We start from the raw sequence: 17,654 nt of genomic DNA on the forward strand, positions 1-17,654 counted from the left end.
AAGTGGCATCCCCATTGGTCAGTATCTCCGACTTCGGAGGAATTGTTCTACGACCGAAGAATTTGTAACACAATCTAAAGAACTTCGGTCTAGATTCCTCAATCGTGGCTATCACATTAAAACATTAAATAAAGCTTACCACCGGGCATTGCATAGCGACAGGGCTTCTCTCCTGTCCAGAAGTAAGATAAAACCTAAGGATAGTACAATCAGGGTCATTGGCACCTTTAATAAACGTTGGTGGGCCATTAAAAAGATATTTACCAGGCATTGGCATCTCCTACAGGCTGATGATGACTTGGCACAGGTTATAGGCCCTAGACCTATGATTACCAGCAGGCGGTCCAAAAACCTACGGGACTCTTTAGTGAACAGCCATTTTCAACGCTCCAAAATTACAACTTGGTTGAGCCCTGTTAATGGTATGTACCGCTGCCAAGGGTGCAAAGCATGCAGACACATAAATGTGGGCAAAGTATTCGCCAATTGTGACAATACATTAAATCTCTCTGTGGACAGCTTCATCAACTGTCGGACTCCCAACGTTATCTATCTTATCACATGTGTATGTGGTAAGAGATACGTTGGAAAAACAACTAGACAACTACGCAGACGTGTTTTGGAGCATATTAATTCCATTAAACACTCTGCTGAAACATCTGTTGCAAGACATGTGACACAATTTCACAATGGCGATACCAATGCCATCAAATTCATGGGCATTTACCAGCTTAAATGCCCCATGAGAGGGGGTAATATAGACCAATCCCTGCTTCGGATTGAAGCAGAATGGATTTTTAAATTAAAAACAAGGAGCCCCAATGGACTCAATGAGGGGTTTACATTTACACCCTTTATTTGATCACCTATGTTCCTTTGTTTAGATTCTATTATCTAGCCCAGTGTTTTTCAGTTGTTTAAATGGCTTATTCATGTGTTTTATGTGTTTTATACATTCTTTATATATGAGCAGCCAGATTATTTTCCATGTTCACTAGGCCGTTTTCCGGCATTTGATATTGAAAGATATTTACTTATTCATCCCAATTATTGACTATATTACCGAAGTTCTAAACCCATTTTTGGGCTTAGTCGTTTTGTATGACATACGTGTATAGCATGATAATTACATAATGGATACTCTATGCAAAATCTCTATATGCATACACATAACTTGTTTTCTATTTTCTTTATTGGTTTTACCACTACCTTCAAGCCTGACACATTGTGCAGTATATCACTATGGGGGAATATATATAATCTAATCTTTGCAACTACACTCTGCATAAAATAGTTACATTAAGTACCATTAACCCTTACCCACCATGAATTGGCTATTATTAGTCATATACTTTATAACATCTTTCCCATTTGCCAACATTTAGGACATGTACAGATCGTCTGAACAAATAAAATTACACTTTTTGTTCATAAGGCTAAATATTTCTAAGTGCCCACGCATGCGCGATAGGAACAAACCTTTGATTTTGGGAAATTTTCTCTTAATTTTTTCTAAGTCCCGACGCATGCGCGATATGAACAATTTCTATTTTACTTTGTTAAATTTTCTAAGTCCCGACGCATGCGCACTACGCGCAACTACAAACGGCAGTCAACCAGGAATATCGGAGACCGAACGCATGCGCACCATGCCTGGACTATGACAGTACTATTGCCTGAGTCCACTGCACATGCGCCTCTAAACGAGTGGTTTCGGGAGTTTCCGCGCATGTGCAGTTACATACATTTCGGGCTAGAGTTTACAAGTATTCGCGCATGCGCACAGCACTAATTCTGAGTTGGCCAATTTTATTCTAAGTGCCGACGCATGCGCGGGGGGACTCATTTGGTCCGTTGGATTCTCTGAGTCCACGCGCATGCGCGTTAGACTCAAATTTCGCCGATTTATACCAGACTGCCTAAAAGCCCTAAAAACACTCGTTTTTACACACTAATACAGTACTTTTGTTACTATATGTGTGGGAATCTACACATACGGTTTATTAAGCATTTGTGTAATTTGATGGGTGCAGTTTGACAACGGACCAACTGCGCATGTGCAACAGGTGTAAACTTGTTCAATTTGCAATCAAGGTACTGTGTGGGTATATAAGGGTTTATTCTTCCTCCCCCAAGCAAATTTGTCCCTGAGGAAGCTCCTTTGCTGGAGGGAAACGCGCGTTGGACGCGCTATGTTGTCAGTCTCCTACTTGGAGCTGCTTTTATGTAGTGTTCAGTAGTCTCCTGGATTTATCTATGTAGATCTGAATTGGGTACTTCACTACACTCAGTGTGCAAGCACGCCTGCTCTTATATGATTTAACCATTTGGAGTGTGTTGTAGAATGATTCAATGATCAATATGCTGTGAACATTTGCTTCACTATGCTGTGAATCATTCACCCTCCATCACTACACTATCAGTAGCACTTTTATATATATTGGATGGCAACACATGTTTAATTAACATCTTCAAGTGCTCTGTGGTTTACAAGTCTAAGCAGGACTGCGGTAGCCTTACGATACATCACAGTCACTGAGTGTGCATGTCTATTTATTTATTTACTATTACTCGTGTACCTGATCTCATAGGTGCTCCAGAGGGGTTTATACCCTGACTAAGCAGCGTTCTGTGTCCTGTAGCTACTACTACCAATTGTCGGTTGAGATCACTCCAACACACATTCACTGACACAGACGCTAGTCATTGTCAATTTAATTTATTTTTAATGCACAATACACAACGCTTTAGGTAATATATGTTTTATGTTAATATATTAAAAGTTAAATTTTAAACTAAGTAGGAGTGCATTATAGTGGATTCTTTTGGGAGACACATCCATTTTGTGTTCTCCTGCCCCCCTCCTTTTCTGACTCAACTTGTCCCGCCTTGACGACTTCAACCCTCTAGCTGGCATTCCCCTAGTCCGCCTCTGTCAACTCCAATCCATCCACAGTATTGCTGCCAGACTCATCACTCAGCTTCTGCTGCTCCACTATGCATATCCATGCACAAACTTCCCATATCCTCTAGAATCAAATTTAACACCCTAGCGCTGACTTACTAAGCTCTCAAGAACACTGCCCCCCCCCCTACATCTCAGCCCTCATCACAAAATATATCTCGAAACACCCCCTGCTCATTCACCATTCCTCTTCCTCCTACCTTATCACTTCTTCTCACTCCCACCTACAAGACTTCTCCCGTGCAGCACCCCCTCGCTGGAATTCCCCACCATCAGACTATGCCCTAACAATGTTCAATTAAGCCTATCTAGCATACCCCTAACTCAAACTAACTCCCCCCGCTTCCAACCCTATTGGGACCAGCTGGGTGGCTGGACCAAACTCCATGCTAAGACACCCTCACCCCTAAACCTTAATGGGATCCCCTGTGTGGCTGGACCATAATCTACCCTGAGGCTTACTCCGTCCCACAATGAGCAGCCTCTTTACCTTTTGTTCCAACATTGCCCCTTATTCCTCTAGATAAGCGGTGCGCAAACTGGGGGGCGTGATATTGTCTGCGGGGGGCGCGGGGTTTACAGAGGCCCTGCGCGCTTCCCAAAGGCACTTAAATTAAGTGCCGGGGAAGTGGCGAAGGCCTCTGTAAACTGCTCTTACCATGGCTCAGGCGACTTCTGGAGACGCGTTACCATGGCAACGTGACATCATGACACCGGAGCAGAGGTCAGAGGGGGGGGGGAGGGGGGCGTGGAGAGGGAGAACAGCCAGCAGGGGGGCGCAGGAAAAAAAAAAAAGATTGTGCTCCTCTGCTCTAGATTGTAAACTCACACGAGCATGGCCCTCATTACCTTCTGTATCTGTTTGCACTTGTTTATCCTTATTTGGTATGTCATTCAGTTTATGTAATATACATAACTCGGAGGAATATGTTGGCAATTTACAAATAAACGTTAATAATAATTCATGAACGAGAGATATAGGGAACGTCAGTAATATCTACATTGTGAGACGGAGGCTTGAGAACAGAAAACAACATAAGCAAGTCTGTGTTTGTAGGCTTGAAGGAGCTTTGTCTTAAAAATAATAATAATAATAATAATAATAGTTACATAGTTACATAGTTACATAGTAGATGAGGTTGAAAAAAGACGTACATCCATCAAGTTCAAACTATGCTAAATTTAGACAACAGATACTTTATCCTATATCTATACTTATTGATCCAGAGGAAGGCAAACAAAAAACCCAATTAAGGGGAAAAATAAATTCCTTCCTGACACCAAGAATTGGCAATCAGATTAATCCCAGGATCAACATCCTTCCCATGTTTACTTATTTGGTATATCCCTGTATACCTATCCTTTCTAAAAAGATGTCCAACCTTTTTTTGAACAAATCTATTGTATCTGCCACCACAGTCTCCATGGGTATTGAATTCCACATTTTAACTCTCTTACTGTAAACAACCTTTCCTTTGTTGCTGGTGAAATCTCCTTTCCTCCAACCTTAAGGGATGTCCCCGAGTCCTTTGTACTGCCCTTGGGATGAATAGTTCTTTTGAAAGCTCCTTGTATTGTCCCCGAATATATTTGTACATACTTATCATATCCCCTCTTAGACGCCTCTTTTCTAATGTAAATAAATATAAATTTAGCTAGTCTCTCCTACAGTAATAATAATAATAATAAATATTATATATATATATATATATATATATATATATATATATATATAAATATATATATAAAATTCCCTGGATAGAAAGCAGGGGGTCTCTGGAGCTGAACTGCGGTAATTTCAGCTGAGTTCATTAGAGCTGTTTGCTCTATGAGATACTTACAACGGAAGGTGATCCCTATCATGAACCATCAGACCCCCAGCTTTCAGACATTTAAAAAGACTCACCTTTTGAAGGAAGCATATCTGGCATACCCCTAACATCCAACCCCCCCTCCCAAACCCTCTGAACCAAATTGAGACTAGCTGTGTGGCTGTTCCAATCTCCACGGTATGTAACATACCCCAACATCCCCATCCTCAAACCTTAATGGTATCAGCTGTCGGGATGGACCATACTTTACCCTGAGGCACACTGTCCCACAACGAGCAGCCACTTTACCTTTCTCTTTCAACATTGCCCTTATTCCCTCTAGATTGTAAGCTCTCACAAGCAGGGCCTCATTACCTTGTTTATCGGAGTGTGCATGTTTGTCCTTATTTGTTTCTGTATGTAACGGTTTATGTAATTATGAAATCTCTGTACCCCAATTCTACCGCGCTATGGAATATGATGGCACTTTACAATTAAATTATGATACTAATGCCGCTATCTCGGTCCTGTTTAAAGATCCCACATAACGCGGACCAATAGGAAGCCGCAAAGTGATGATGTTGTGACTTCCGATTAGCCGGCGGGAAGCAGGACCTTTAAATAGATATTTCCTGTGCCCAGCCGGGGCTGCTGCCAGTGGCCCCTTCCGTGGAAGTACCTCTGGGTAGCCGCCCCCCCTCCCCCCAAAAAAAAGTCTCGGAGGCGCACCACTGTATTACATGAAAGTATAGCAATTTTCAATCGGCCCTGAAATCAATAACGGTAGGTTTGCAGCAGATTATAATTACATTTAGTAGACCATTATAGTAGTACTACTACTAATATTATATATATAAAAATGTGTACACAAGCTTTCATGACCCCTCGAGTCTCTTCTTCAGACACACTGTTGGTAGATTAAATGCTATCTTCATAACTGTATGGACATGTGGTAAGCAATATGATGCATTTAAAATTCATACGAGTTCTCATGGTGCACATATCAGGGAAACCTACTCAAGCTGCAAATGCATACAGATCATTAAAATTTAACACACACACAAAGTGTTTCAATGCCAAGCTGATTGTAAAACATATACTTGTTATGTGTAAACCAGCAAACAAGAGAGGCAGAATATCATAGTACTGCTATAAATATCCTATGAGAAATCAGATATGCTAGATATGAAAACTTTGCACAACAGGGACACCAGAGGATGGAAATACCAGTAATACTCATGAGGAGGCTGGAGCTTCCCACACGCTCTTCCAGGGAAGTTGATTAAGACACTATACATGTGTACAGATGCAGCCACGAGTATTAGAACTCTTGCCTGGGAGAGTTCTGAGGCAGTCTCAGAGTAAATGCCACAACATTTCTGTGAGATTCTTAATGGTCCATCACAGCAGGGGTCCCTGCAGTCCCCCCCTCCCCCCCTGTGTTAATCCGATGGGTCATTATGAATCTCACAGAAATGTTGAGGCAATGTTCAGACAATGTTGAGGCATTTACTGTGAGACTGCCCCCGAATCTCCCAGGTAAGAGTTCTAATACTGGTGGCTGCATCAGTTGGAAGTGTGGCATGATTCCAGCCACTCCCTCACACTGCATTTGGGAAGTAAAAGAAGACAGCCTAAACCTCTGTTCACTTTGAGTGCACCATCAATCTAAGTGAGCACTAAATATTCTGGGACAGAAGAACATTAGCCTCTACTTAATAGAGAAACACATATGTATATCCTAAGCTTTTGAGAACACATTCCAATGTTCTTATACTTTCTCCAGTTGCTGGAGCACCACAGTGCGTTCTATTGTATTTTATCAGTTTATCTGTGTGTTTATATCGTCAGATGCTGGAAACACAGTAAGTGCTAGATAAAAAAAGCTCATAATTTTGTGGGACTAAAACAGCACCCTCCCTTATTAAACATGGTTTATGATAATATAAAAATATTTAATTACGGTCTGTATAACTAAGTCAGAGTAAACGAAGTATAGAAACAGCAACCCATCCAAGGACTGCCCTTTACTTTATTTTTTTAACCATTTTGGTTATTTATATCTGCCTCCTGATGGGGCAAGCAAGCTCCCTGTCTGCCAGTTCTCATCAAGGAGGGGGGGGGGGAGGGGAGAGGCACCCCAATCCAGAGGTGCCAGGACCCTCCTCATTTAACTCTATGCCCAGGACATACTTGAAAAGAGAGGTAACTCTAAATGTATTACTTCCTGGTAAAACATTTTATAAATAAAATCTGTAACACAATAATGTGGAGGAGACAGGAAGAACTAAGAAAAGGGCCACACAGCAAGCAAAGGAAAAATGTAAAAATACATGGACAACTCCAAATCCCAAGAAAGATGCTGTTTTGTGTGACACCCCCCTTCATTAGATACAGAAATTACCACCTGTTCCTGCTTGCCAGTATCCTGCTTGTGAATCCCGATCCCACCTCGGAATGGGGGATTTCCAAAGCAGAAACCCATTGGGAAGGGACGGGTCACATAACCAGGACTGGCTGCGCCTGTTCCTGCTGGTTATAGTTAGGTGGTCACCTGGAGGGCAGGCTACGCCTCGACCTCCGTCCTCATCTGCTGCAACTAATGGACGCCCCGTATCTATCTGGGAAGCAGAGGCATAGTTACCCTTACACATGCTGCAATTTAAGACTGCTTTTTATTTTTTTTGCACCGTGTTTTACATGACAACGCAGTATCATTGCAATTAAAACAAATACTCTTCTTTTTTTTCCTCGCTCCCAGCATTGATACATACATTTCCGCTTTGCGTTTCGTATTTATTTATCTGCATCCCGTTTGAGCTGAATTCCCCCAGGCCTTTGTGGTAACTCTGCTCCCCCCACCCCCCCAGCCTGGGAAATGGTTTGTCTTGGGGACTCGGCATTGAATAAATAATGAACACGGGGAAATGAAGCCAAGAAACTGTGCTCACGAGTTTGTAGCTGTGATTTATAGAAGGGAAGAGGAAGCTGCAATTACACACACACACAGAAAGGAGGGGGAGGGGCCCAGCTGCCGGGTACACACGATGTGAAAGTGCTGTAACGTGGTATCAGATGTGCTAGTGACACCCTGTCCCGTGTTATGTTTGTAAGGATTCGGTGTGATTAGGATCTCCAGGCTGTAACGTGCTGCAATGTAGTGAAGTGTAAGTGGGAGCTCCCCTTGCAAGGAGACGCGTAGTGGTAGCTTCCATTGAAAGAGTGCATGTCATGTGTGCTGTGTCCTTTGGAGAGGAGGCTCTGTGCTGTGTGTCCCGCAGTGCTGCTCATTCCTCCACTGGCTGAGCCTTGCACGGATAGACTGAGCCCCCCTGAGAACAGCCTCCCCGGCTCCGGAGCGCACTGATCACCATGCTGCTCTCTGTCCCCTCTCTCCTCAGGCCAAAATCCTGAAAATGATGGAAGATAACAAGCAGCTGGCCCTTAGGATAGATGGGGCCATTCAGTCTGCCAGCCAGGAGGTGACTAACCTGCGATCTGAGCTGACAGCCACCAACCGGAGACTGGCCGAGCTGAACAGCAGCACAGACCCCTCTGTCATGGAGAACAACCAACACAACACACAAGGTAAGAAGGGGGAGCAGCTCCGACCTGCAGAGGGAGAGGAGTCAAACAAATGCTGGCTGGATGAATATTAATGAATAGGCTTTTCTTTCTCTTGGTATCCCCCCTGCCTGCACGGGCTGCTGGTGCCATTACCCAAATAGATCCTTATTAAAAAAAAAAAAAATGCTATTCTGGTTCCTTGTTATTCCGTTGTTTTTTTGTGTAATTCAGAATGCAATAAAAGCATCTGGATCAACCTCTGTAAAGGCACATGGGGTGTGAAACACTTTGCAGAGCAGTGCAGAACTCTTTTTTTCTTTGCCTACTAATGGTTTAACCCTAGCTCTGTTAGAGGGGCCTGCAGAACATCCAGACTCATGGCAATTAAGGGCTTACATATTCATTTTGTTTTAAGTGCTTAAGATCCCTACATGTTCAGAATGTTAGATGTATGTACAATATTGCACCTATATATTATATAGGTATTATAATCATCTGTAATGTATAGTTAGCACAGCATTCACAATGCAGCTAGAAGGAACAAATATAGACACATAAATACTGTATAATGATCACACAGTGAAAGGATGGGTTAAGAGGTCCCTGCATGGCAAAGGGTTGCCCCTTGCAGTCCTTTCTCATAAAGGCTAACATGGCTTTATTTGGCATTTATAAATACAAGTCTGACCGTTGAACGCAATCGCCCTGGTGTTTGTTTGAAATCCCTGGTGACAGTCCTCTGTGATACTGTGTGTACCTACTAGTATGTCAGACCAGCATGGGTACATGGGGGAACCTATTTCAGTCATGCCATGTGCAAGGAAACTGGATGCTTGATCATACAATAAATATAAAATAAGTTCTGTTGCAAGGTGGCAAAAAAGAAGGCGCTATGGGAGTCATTTGACTAGTTGGATATGCCAGTTGTTTTTAAATTAATAGCATACCTTGGGTTTTTTTTTGTTTTTGTTTTTTTTTCCAGTACCTACAAAAAAAAAAGATCGTAAACCTTTTGAACGAAATTTCATGCACAAGGGAAGAATTTTAGGGATTTTTTTAATAATTTTAAGTAATCTGTCCACCTCCTGAATTGTCATCCATTTGATGAAGTGTTAAGCATTCTGTATTTCAATCACAGTAAGACACTGGAAATGTCATTAGATTACAAGAATTGGCATTGTGATTTAATAACACCTCTACATCGTAATAATAATTAACATTTTATAGTCTTGATGACAAGTGGGTAGGTTTCAAGGTTGCATTCTCGCTTCTTTGCTAGATCATGTGCAGTTTTTTTAATACAGCAAATCTAATTTATTTCGTATGGGTTCATTATATTGTCATATTTTATTTCAAATTTTAAGTGATAACTTAACACTGTAAAATAAAGATTTTAGACGCTTATCTGCTGTTAGTGTTTAATATCCCCTGTTAGTGCCTGGGCTTCTAAAACAGTCTGGAGAAAATGTTTGGCGTTAACAGCTAATGAGCTGGCTGATCTCATTTTTATTAATCTGTAAATGTAATTACAAATATTGGGAATTCTACCGTTTAATCGAAAGCCCACAGAGCAGTGTTATTAGTCCATTTAGATAATCCTTCTTAGGATGGTCGGGAGAAATATTGATACAGTATCAATAATTTTAACAATTTGTTTTACAATTTTCTAAAATTGAGCATGCTGTTGTTAATACTGACCATGCTCACTGTAGACTCTGGCTCCCTGTATATACAACAATATAGAACTTAAAAGGCGTTCCACCTGCTGGATCTTGCAGCTGATTTTCTCTGGTGGTTTACCCCACAATTTAGTAATAACTTGGAGTCAACCCCTGCAGTAGTTGTTGCAGATAGGTTACGGGTATTTGCACAGTTGGGATAAGTATCTATTAATATGGAGGGCTCCAAAATATTATGAATTCTCAGCTCTTGCAGAAATAGTTTTTAATAGTATTGCTGCTGAGCATATTAAGAACTCTCTCATTGCACCTTCTGAGCGCCTGTTAAGCTTAATTCATATGGGCCCAGAGGATGTAGTACATCTGCAGGATGCAATTCAGCAGGTTTTTTACTGTCAAACCCCAGGATTGAGTGATGTAGTTGAGATGTCCAACAACCACTGTACTATTTACTTGCTGTGGCCGCTTATCTCAAGCGGCCTTGTAAGTGGTACAACTACTACAATGTCATTCTTTATTCGTTGAAACAAAGATCATTTTACCTAATAATAAATCTCCATAAGCTATGTAAAGAAACCCCATATCGTGAATTTTTGCTAATGTCCGAGTGCACTGGTGGGAAATGTGTGACAGTTGCTAATCATGTTTGACATTTTGCACCGATATCTTATACCTGCTAGGGATTAAAGACAGGTGTAAACTTTTATACATCCCATTTATAATATTACAGATTCCTTCATTCGCGCACGCACACACACACACACTGATAGCTGCCTCTGACAAATAATACATATTCCATAATGTTGACCTCCTTTAAAACGTGCTGCAAAGCACAATGATTTTATTAGGAAAAATGTTCCAAACGTGTCTTCAAGGACCCCACTGCAGGTGATTTTTTTCAGTATATTTTAGTTTTTTTTTTTTATATGCCCGACCCCCGATTTGCTTTGCTGTACATTTTGCTTTACATTTCTGTTGTAATGTGTTGCTGACGCCAAATAAATTTAGATTGAGCTACTAAGTCTTCAAAAATCTTGCCTATTCTGGGGTCTTGTGGGTCTATTTGGGGATCTCTAAGTAAAGGAACTTTTTTTTAACAGACGTGGACAAAGCAAAAGTCTTCTATATTATTGTTAGTCTTTGTAAAGTGGTGGTTGCAATCACCAGAGGCAAATAATTGCTGTTACATTACGTTTGCTATAAATTGTCAGGAGCAGTAGTCATACATTGACAAGTCAGTAGTTGCAAAATCATTGACTATAATTTTGTATCCTCCTTAGCATTGTATTAGAACTAGGAGCCCAAATGCTGCCTGGCAGCTTAAGAATGAGCTATTGTCCCTGTTGAATAGAATTAATGATTTCCATGACTCACAGAACATGTTTCTGTTTTGAGATAAACATGGAAACAAGGCAAAATGATTGCATTTTAGTCCTTCTGTTCCTCAGCAGGGGATAGACTGCACCTCGGGGGAAGGTCAACTCTTCTGCTGGCCTCTACAGAATGTATCCTTAATAACGTATAAAATGTGCATTGTTATACAACACGGTAAAGTTATGAATACTTAGCAGCAATTCCACTAACACAATATGTGTAAAGCTGAATTTGTAATGTATCAAAATAAACTGGAAACAGTATGTCAACATCAAGCCATATTGTAGAACAGCTTTGACTGCAACACTGAAATAAATATTGCACCTGTATCTGAGTTTGTTACATGTTTTAACTCCTGGTTGCCACTCCGTGCTTTTCTAAAGACATCACATGCAATTGTAATGCCCTAGAATGAGGCAAAGACTTTGCAACAGCTGAGCTGCACTTGATGGAACCTTCAGAGGAGCCACCAGCACGAGGCTCTAGGGAGGACAGTTGGGATTTGATAGCAGTCTGTTGAAAAGTGAGTTAGAAACAGGACTCGCACAAAGAAATGTATACATTGATGTGGATGTAAGGAGATGAACATAAATAGTGTAAAGCGCTGAGTCTTCTTCCTGCCTCTCCTTTGAAATTATGGTGATGGTGCCCTTGATGATGTTTGGTGAATTGTAATAAATTTGTGGCAATGGGACCCTACACCATTCAATATGGTGATATTTTAAGCACTATTGCAGGTGTATACTATCTTAATTTAAGGTATCTACCTTTTTTTTGTAATTTATCAACATATATGAATTGTGTACTATAATGTTGACTTTGTTTTACAAGTCATTTAAAAAATGTCTTTTCTTGTAAGGCAGTTATGGAGATCCTCACTATTATTGGGGACAGAAAGGTGATTGGCAAAATGAAGGTGGCATTTTTAGTACAACTCTGTTAGATGGTGCCCAAGAGAAGCAAGTACAATCCTGTAATGCTATATGGGACGCCAACTAGATATTTTGGTTTCAAAATTTGAAGCATTTGAAAAAGGCTATTGCTGCCCTTATTAGTAAGTAACACGGAGTGTTTATTTGGAGAAACTGTATGGGTAAGGAGGGGTTACTTGACACACACACACGTATATATCATTTTTGGCATTGCTTGCCATAGTTCTGTGTTACTTTATATTTAATTAAACTCGAGCTGGCTTTACTGTACTTAATTAACTAAAATGTTGACCTACCTGAGTCCCTTATTTTTTACTCCTACCCTTTCTAGAGTACTGCTTTCTAAGAACCTGTTGGAACATTGATCCCAAAGTTATAGTAGCAATCCTTCGCTGCCCCCCCAACCCCCCCACCCCCACCCTTCACGGTTTTATTTTCCAGACTGAACCTCGCTATATACAGCTGCGGAACACCTCAACTCCCGAGATACTTACAGAGGAAGTTACTGGTATTACTTCCTTGTTTCTTTAAAGGTAGTTTTACATTTCTATCTAATAGGAAGCCGCAATATCATATTTGGTCTGAGATCTGACAGCCATTTTATTTCCACTGTCGGGAGATTTAAATCCTGTACCTTCACCAGTAAGTCTCTCAGGAACCCAGGCGTTCACCAGAGCAGAAAATAGCACGGTTCAGCTCCAGGCGACCCTCTGGTTCTCATCCTGTGAAAGCAGCAATCCCCTGTCCCCTCTTTTTGTTTTTTTTTTCTGTTTTAATTTTTAGGTAGGTTGTGATGAGACGTGCAATGTTGATTAAAATGAGCCCCGTGCAGTTCTAGATTCCATACATATCTGATATAAGGTGGGGTACACTCTTCTTCCCACAATTGATTTTAATACAGCCATGTAACACCCCAAAACAGCAAATGCATAAAAAAAATGTATCGGCACAATTGCCACTCTGATTAATGACGACAGCTGCTATACTGTATATACGGGTTCTGACTACAATGCCCCTAAGGACAAAGTTTCGCAATACGAAAGGAGGAATGAAATGCCAGAATTGCTGGTTTTCCTGCCATCATCAGCATTTACCTGAGGTTTTTGGAGATGATGTCGCAAGTGTAAAGGGATTGCAGGGCTGCCCTAAACATGGCTATGGAATACAAATGTAGCTACCTCTATATAAATGTTAACTGTTAAATGTTAAAGCTGAGGTATTAAACAAATTCTTTGCCTCTGTGTTTACCAGGGAAGAATCAAGTTCAATAGTAGTGCCACAGGAGGAAGCCACAACCTCCATATTAATGAACAATTGGTTAACTGAGGAAGAAGTTCATAAGCGACTTGAAAAAAATAAAGTAAATAAGGCACCTTGCCCCGATGGCATACATCCAAGAGTTCTCAAGGAGTTAAGCTCAGTAATAGCAAAACCATTATATTTAATATTCAAGGACTCCATTTCCACAGGCTCAGTACCACAAGATTGGCGTAAAGCAGATGTGGTGCCTATATTTAAAAAGGGAGCTAGATCACAACCGGGGAATTACAGACCTGTAAGCCTGACTTCAATAGTAGGGAAACTACTTGAAGGTTTAATACGGGATAATCAGGAATACCTAATGGAAAACAAAATTATTAGTAATAGTCAGCATGTATTTATGAAGGATAGATCTTGCCAAACTAACCTTATTTGTTTCTTTGAGGAGGTAAGTAGGAATTTAGACCAGGGTAATGCAGTTGATGTGGTCTACTTAGATTTTGCAAAGGCTTTTGATACGGTTTCACACAAGAGGTTGGTGTACAAAATAAAGAAAATTGGACTCAGTAATAATATATGCACCTGGATTGAAAACTGGTTAAAGGACAGACAACAGAGGGTTGTCATAAATGGAACTTTTTCAGGTTGGGCTAAAGTCGTGAGTGGAGTACCTCAGGGATCGGTACTGGGACCCCTGCTTTTTAACTTGTTTATTAATGACCTTGAGGTTGGGATCGAGAGCAAAGTCTCCATCTTTGCTGATGATACTAAATTGTGTAAGGTAATAGAATCAGAGCAGGATGTAATTTCTCTTCAGAAGGACTTGGAGAGACTGGAAACGTGGGCAGGTAAATGGCAGATGAGGTTTAATACAGATAAATGTAAGGTTATGCATTTGGGATGCAAGAATAAAAAGGCGACATACAAATTAAATGGGGATAAATTGGGGGAATCCTTGATGGAGAAGGATTTAGGAGTGCTTGTAGACTGCAGGCTTAGCAATAGTGCCCAATGTCATGCAGTAGCTGCAAAGGCAAACAGGATCTTATCTTGCATCAAACGGGCAATGGATGGAAGGGAAGTAAACATAATTATGCCCCTTTACAAAGCACTAGTAAGACCACACCTTGAATATGGAGTACAATTTTGGGCACCAATCCTAAGAAAAGACATTATGGAACTAGAGATTGCAGAGAAGAGCCACCAAATTAATAAAGGGGATGGACAATCTAACTTATGAGGAGAGGCTAGCTAAATTAGATTTATTTATATTAGAAAAGAGGCGTCTAAGAGGGATATGATAACTATATACAAATATATTCAGGGACAATACAAGGAGCTTTCAAAAGAACTATTCATCCCACGGGAAGTACCAAGGACTCGGGGCTATCCCTTAAGGTTGGAGGAAAGGAAATTTCACCAGCAACAAAGGAAAGGGTTCTTTACAGTAAGGGCAGTTAAAATGTGGAATTCATTAGCCATGGAGACTGTGATGGCAGATACAATAGATTTGTTCAAAAAAAGGTTGGACATCTTTTTAGATGGGAAAGGTATACAGGGATATACCAAATAACTATACATGGGAAGGATGTTGATCCAGGGATTAATCCGATTGCCAATTCTGGGAGTCAGGAAGGAATTAATTTTTCCCCTTACTGGGGTTTTTTGTTTGCCTTCCTCTGGATCAATAAGTAAGTATAGATATAGGATAAATTATTTGTTATCTAAATTTAGCATAGGTTGAACTTGATGGACCTATGTCTTTTTTCAACCTCATCAACTATGTAACTATGTAACTGAGCTCATTTTGGTCCGCATTCACTAACTGGTGCTAAGCTTCATCACGTCCTAATTATCTTTCAAAGTAAAAATAACTAACCTAAGCACTTGAATTGGCTGTAGGTGGAGCATATGCAAAAATACATCTCTGTAGTTACACACGTATGTTTCTCTCCATGTTAAAATATTTTATGAACATCTTGACTTATCCCCTATATCTCAGAATATTTCACAGATGTGATTTATGGAAGTCCTGATTTTTGTTGTTGTTTTTTCTTTCCAGAAACCAAAATGGTTTATAGGTCAGTTGTCTTGCTGGATCAGGGAGTCTAAGATTTGTAGTAATTTGGAGCTAGGTTGCTGACCTGGTTCAACCTGTCCAGGTCTTCAGATTAGACAGGTCTGTTGTTAGAATCTGAGTTGCTGAGGCTTTTTCCAATATGGAAAATGAACAGCTTAAGCCAGTGTTTAAATCTCTTACACCAGTTACACATTACTTACACTATCTGGAGGTGTGTGTGTGTGTGTGTGTGTGTTTGTCTGACTGAAGCCATGTGGAAACTTCACATATGACTACCACTGATAACCTTATTGAATAGTTACATCAGCAGCTGTAATACAGTGAATTCTTCCAGTGAACTAGACACCGTGCTATTCGTTGTGTCCTTTCATTCCCAAACACTTTCTGAACTTCTTGAGCTGTAATAAGTCAGCAACTCGTTGCAATACTGTGTCCCTCTTAAATACGTGACATCTAGAATAGTTCAATTATCAAAAATAGGGTAGCATACCAGTCTTGCATAAGCAAAATGCCAAAAATATATTATGTAGTCAACGTTTCGGTGAGATTAAACCTTTCTGTTGGTGTGCATCTCCACTTCCCCAAACGCTGTCTACAACAGTTCCCCATGCCCTCTTTTCATGAAAAGCAGCCCTGACGCAGAATATCTAGGACAGATGTTCATTCCTTACAATAAAAAAAATTACAATGGAGAAACATCTGGACAAAACCGGCTCATTCTCTACATTTTTGTACAGGAGCTTTTCTGAATGAGTCCGGATGTTGGCAACGGTACACTCCCTTTATCTTAGATTGCAGCTACATTCAGGCATGCGCACCATCACTGACAATGAAGTGTTCTTGTGTTACATTGCAATATAAAGTGCGAGATCGCATGCTTACACTTTGTGCTCATCATGCATATGATGTAAGGTTAAAGTGCATAATAAAAATAATAGTCCCTAGGCTTATCGGGGGAGGTGATGAGCAGGTCAGCATTTAGATGTAAAAGCCGTGCATGTATACAACAAGCTGGGATTTTGATCAGCTTGCTGGGATTTTGTGTTTAAATGCCCAACATGTCTAAGGCCTTGGTCCCGCTGCGGCCGGCGGTGCGCGCGGCCGCAGGCCATCCGCACCTTACCCGAATGGTCCTTGTCCTCGCTACCTCCTTCCGGCAGGGCTGACTGCGTACTGTGACGCGTCAGCCTGCTGGAGCTACCACCTCCTTGCAACGCTGACGCGTCACATGGTGCACGCGTCAGCCAATGAGGGGAGTAGGAAGGAACTGCGGCGGAAGGGAGGCGGCTTGTGAGAGAAGTCTGAGGCAGCCGTGCATGGTTCTCCCTCTCCCCCCTCCCTCCAAAAGATAGGGGGGGGGGGGAGTGTGTTGTGTGTACGTGTGTGTACGTGTGTGTACGTGGGTGTACGTGGGTGTACGTGTGTGTGTGTGTGTGTGTGTGTGTGTGTACGTGTACGCAAGAGGTCCGGAACCATTAGCAGGATGGGGGAACAAACTTCTGCTTTATTATTTATTTCCTAATCCCTGACACACAACATGGCCGCGCCCCCCCTCGTCATTGCCCCTGCCCACCCGACCCGTTTGGCAACGCCCCCCAGCGCGCAACACAGTTCACTGCAGACCGCAAATCGCGGTGCAGTGACTTGCACGCACCGCCGGCACGCAAGCTTGCCGTGCGGGGGCGCGTGCAGCGGGGCCTTAGCCTAAGGCTTCACCTTTTGTAAAGGAGGCCTCCCCATGAGTATTTTGATAAAAATGCAGGCAATCCGAACAGCCTCAGAAATATTCCATGTTTTTTGTTTGCTTTAACCAGAAATCCTATAATTCACGCACATGTACAACACATCTATCACTGAAGGAGTTAAACTATCTTGGTCAACAAAGAAGCTGTGTGGCCTCCAATTTTACTGGTGCTTGACCTTTATGGTCACACACAACCAAACTCCCTAAAGATGCAGTGAGAGCATAAGCACTGTGATTAATGG

General features: G+C 41.4%; 1 protein-coding gene across 7 annotated transcripts in view; it reads left to right on the top strand.

Moving 5' to 3' along the window:
* The window catches only part of KAZN (kazrin, periplakin interacting protein), a 411,605-nt gene that overhangs the window by 287,132 nt on the left and 106,819 nt on the right, over positions 1-17,654 (top strand). For 5 of the 7 annotated variants that reach the window (XM_075605079.1, XM_075605083.1, XM_075605080.1 and 2 more), the window contains exon 3: positions 8,178-8,364. In XM_075605079.1, the coding sequence (XP_075461194.1) occupies positions 8,178-8,364 (187 nt within the window). The other 2 variants (XM_075605082.1, XM_075605081.1) reach the window with 2 other exon arrangements.

Source organism: Ascaphus truei, chromosome 6, assembly GCF_040206685.1.
Source record: "Ascaphus truei isolate aAscTru1 chromosome 6, aAscTru1.hap1, whole genome shotgun sequence".
Classification (NCBI taxonomy): domain Eukaryota; kingdom Metazoa; phylum Chordata; class Amphibia; order Anura; family Ascaphidae; genus Ascaphus; species Ascaphus truei.